At 35.1% G+C, this 4,343-nt stretch overlaps 1 protein-coding gene across 1 annotated transcript; it reads right to left on the reverse strand.

Annotated features, from left to right (window-relative positions):
- Window positions 1–268: 268 nt before the first annotated feature.
- Window positions 269–1,139, reverse strand: MTNR1A (melatonin receptor 1A; the record flags this gene model as incomplete). The annotated part of the gene is made up of 1 exon (XM_010013370.1): window positions 269–1,139. A coding segment is annotated over one exon (869 nt), but the record flags the coding sequence as incomplete, so codon positions are not given.
- Window positions 1,140–4,343: the final 3,204 nt, after the last annotated feature.

Consider the following 4,343-nt stretch of genomic DNA (forward strand, 5'->3'; position numbering starts at 1 on the left):
AAGGGGGGAAAAGAGGGGGAAGGAAGTATCCATGCATAACTTTGCAATTCCCTCAAGGATTTCATTGTGTTATTATACAAGAGATGTTCCACTGTATAATAGGATCTGTATGTCAAGGCTCTGTAACTTGAGTTTCCAAATACCATGCAAGAAATTTGATCAAAGTGCTTTCAGTGTAGAAGATATTTCACTATAATATTTAACAGTAGGTCTAATAAAACAGATGCTTTATTTGAATGCTGTTGAGTGACAATAGTAAGATTCCCATTTTTATACAGAGTCCACCTTCACTTGATTGTTATTCGTAATTAATGGAGAAGGTTTACTTTTTATCCTATCTCCCACATCATTAGAACTATCCTGGAAAAAATTTTTTGCTGTACAGAAAGTGACAATAATTCTCTTGTATTCTCTTCTGAAGTTCTGGTTCAGGAGTCCATATATGATAGCATTAAGGCAGCTGTTGAAATATGCCATGTAATAACTAGTTACAAACAACCACTCTGGAATCCTAGGGATTACAGTGGATGGGTTGACAGCCACAGCAAGGCCTATAAAGTTCAAAGGAGCCCAGCAGACTGCAAACAGTACAAATACCACAAACATGGTTACAAAGTTTCTGAAGTCATGTGGTCTCAGCCTGGGGTTGTTATCTGGTTTAACCCTTCGCCTTACCTGAATAACGAGGATCCATATTCTCAAGTAACAGAAAGTAACAATGGCTATGGGAAGCAGGAAATGGAAAAACACAACTGCAATTGTATATGCTGAGCTCACTGATTGTGCAAATGTACATGAGTAAATCCTGGGGTCATACTGCAGTGATCCCACAAACAGGTTGGGCACGATAGCAACAAATGTTAGGACCCAGATAAGAACAACATAGCACAGTGAATTCTTGCCGCTGTACAGCTTGTCATATTTAAGACTGTGGCAGATATAGCAGTACCGATTGATAGCGATGCCTGTAATATTGAAGATTGATCCAATGACACTTAGGCCCATCAAGAAGCCACTAATCTGGCAGTGAAGGTATCCCAGATGCCATCCATTGTGAAATACAGATGTGAGCACCAGTGGATATGGGTAGATTGCTACAACCAAGTCTGCAACTGCCAGGCTTACAACAAACACATTTCCTGTAAAATAAATATAAAAGGCAAATATTAGTTTTTCTTTTGCTCTTTTCTGTCACTCGTGCTCTCAATATGTTAATGAGTAGCCTTAGCGGACATCTTTAAATGTAATTATTGTCTGCTTTCTAGATTAAAATTCATTGTCATATATCAGAAATAAGACACTCATTATTAATCTAAAGAGGAATTAGCTTAACTTAAAGATGCGCCTTTTAAAAGAAACCTTGAGTTTAATTACCATGACCTAATATTTTTATACTCCCATTTGGATTCTTCCAACCACACAGACTCAGAATTCATATGAAATAAAAATATTCATAACTTTAAGCTTTGCTTTGCTTTTAAATAGTCTCTCTTGAAAAATCAGCAGAAATAATAATACTACTAATAAATTGCAACTCACATTTACCTTCTATACTTAATTTAATTCCCTTTCCTTACAGTATCCCTTAATTTTTCCAGCCCTGAAATGAAAATCTTTTTTTTTTTTCCCATTCATATTTCAAGCTTCCATTACTTTAATGTGACTTTTAAAGTGATTCATTTTGAATCTTAGCTAGCACTTAATTAAACTTAACTTCTATGAGTCTAGCTAAACACAAACTAAGTTTTTTTTCCTAAATTAAGAGACATGCTCTTCAGAAAGAGAAGTGGTGCTGGGCAGTGACCTTGACAGTTCCCAGGCTCTGTTGATGCCATGTTCTTCTCTGTCTTCAAACTGGAAAATCAAGCAATGATCCATTATCTTGGTTCGCTTTTTCATTAAAACAAAGGACAATCATTTTAGATTGCATTAGTTCTTGATAGAAGCCCTCTCTGTTCTTCAAAGACAGTGGAATCCATCATAACTACATGTTTTGAGTTTATTTTTGAGCATGGATTATATGCTCTTTTTTTTAGTTGGTTAAATGGTAATTCATCTGAGTGTCACCCAACCACTCTAGTTTCTAAGAAGGCCACCACATACATTGATGTAGCTTTTGTTCATTTTTTAAAAATAACTACTTAACTACTATGTGTTTTGACCTAATTATTCATGTCCATATCTACAGAAAGCTATAAATGTATATATACACATGCCTGTAGGGAGATAAATATGTGCATATACATAGGTATGTTTGTGTCTGAGATTATATTTTGGAATTCTGAGATTATTCACTGAAGATTAAATACAAGCTCCTATTGCAATCTGTAAGAAAATATATTGCTAGTTTTATATGACATAGAATTTCATAATTAGTACAAAGTAGGCTTGGTGAACTGTTTTGTGCATTTATTTTGAGCAGACAAAATACGAATAGATAAAAAGAGGTTAAAAGAAAAGGTAAAAGTATCTGTGGACCCATAGGGCATTTTAGCTGTTATAATTCTCAAAACTACTTTTTCAATATATTATCATAAACATCTTAAAATGCATATCCTTTCACTAATCTTATGCATAAAATGGCCAAGTAGAAATATTAGATCTGCAAACACCTACAGACAAAAACATGGAAATTAATCCAGCTCAGGATGCTATATATTCTCTTTTGTTTAAATTTTGATACCTGCACAAAGTACCACATTTGACATTTATACTAATGGCAGCTGGGAAAAACGGTGTCAGTTAAAAGATTACTACACTAGTTTTCATGGATTTTGTATTTATAAACCACTTTCTCTTCATAGTGTCTGTAGTTGTTTCTTCTTTTGCCTGGGAATTCACTGCCAGACTGAAATAAGCTTATCCTTAAGGCTTTGGAAGATTTCAGATCATTTCAGCACAAACAGCAGAGGTTCTTTAAGCAGAAGATAACAAAGGAAAAAAAAACAGCACTTTCAGAATTTACCCTTGACGTAATGGCAAGCGACACAAGAATAAAGAGACTAGATGAAACTCAGAGCTCTGTGCTTGTCTTATGAATCAAGAAGTGGAAAGTGAATGAAAAATAGCTGTTGGCAAGTTTTCTTCCCTGACCAGAATATTGTAAGTTTGATGAAATGGAACCATATTTATGTCTCCGAATGGACACAGAACCGGGACACTTATTTAAATGTAATACTTAAAATTCCTATTTATATTTGCTTATAAATTCTCTGCTTAGCTGGAAACTGCCCATCCCAAGCTTCTCTCTTTGCCACCCACTGAAACACCTGCTGGTGTTCTCTGTTAATATTGCTAATATTATTTACCCACTTGAGCCAAAAGATTCAGCTATAAGCACAAAGCTAAAAGGGATTTTTCCCATTGCTGAGAGAAGACAGGTGGTATACTTTAGTTTTAGCAACCCTGTGCTCTGGAAACTACTGAGTCCAGGAAGAGTAGGCATTCTCTCTGAATCAGCCAAATTTCAGGCTTCCATAAACTGGTGTGCCATGGTTGTCTCATCTTCTCAGTTGGCTGCTGTAGAGCAACAAACTGAAAGCCTTGGAAATACAAGCTGTTTCATACGGAAATTGGAGGCTAGCAGGATAGTCTGGCAGCCTATCTTATTAAAAAAATCATGACCTTGGAAACAAAGTCCCAGGCCACCAGTTCATGGTTAGTGTGTCAGCTGGATGACCAAAGCATTGGGATAGAAAATGCCTGGAAACTGGATACCTGCTTGCAGAAAGGACTTTGAACCTGCTTTTCAGGAAGGGTTATCTTTGAACTTGAGTTCAGATACATTTTCCTTGTGAGCACAACTACTTTATCATTAAGATAAAATAGAAAATATAAGTAAAAATTTATTTGGGATTTGTATGTTTGTTGTATGTTTTGAGGTTCATTGTTTCAGACTCTGGAATTGGATGTGAAATTATGTTGAGCCTTCATATGTTACATAGTATACACAATTCTAAAATATAAGCCTAGATTTAAGCACCCACCATTAGTGGAAAATAGTGGTTTTATGAAATTCCTGTATATGTAATGACATATTGTGAAATCAAACTCTTAATGTTTGTGAAACACTTGGTATTGTAGAGGTGAGTACCATAAAAAAAGATATAGGAAAAAACTAATTATTATCTTCAGGGTTGGATTTGAACAGAATGGTGTAAACAAAGCCTGAAGCTCCATATTGAACCCTCTAAAAAGCCACAAAACCAAAATTAATAACTCTTCTTTGAATAAAAAGTAGTCATTATCTTTGGAGAGTGAAAAAAAAACGTCATTTATATAACTAAAGAATGCATTACTGTGCATTAACACCAGCTAGCTGAATTGAGGTTGAATTTCTTGAC

Source organism: Nestor notabilis, unplaced genomic scaffold, assembly GCF_000696875.1.
Source record: "Nestor notabilis isolate BGI_N333 unplaced genomic scaffold, ASM69687v1 scaffold10754, whole genome shotgun sequence".
Classification (NCBI taxonomy): domain Eukaryota; kingdom Metazoa; phylum Chordata; class Aves; order Psittaciformes; family Psittacidae; genus Nestor; species Nestor notabilis.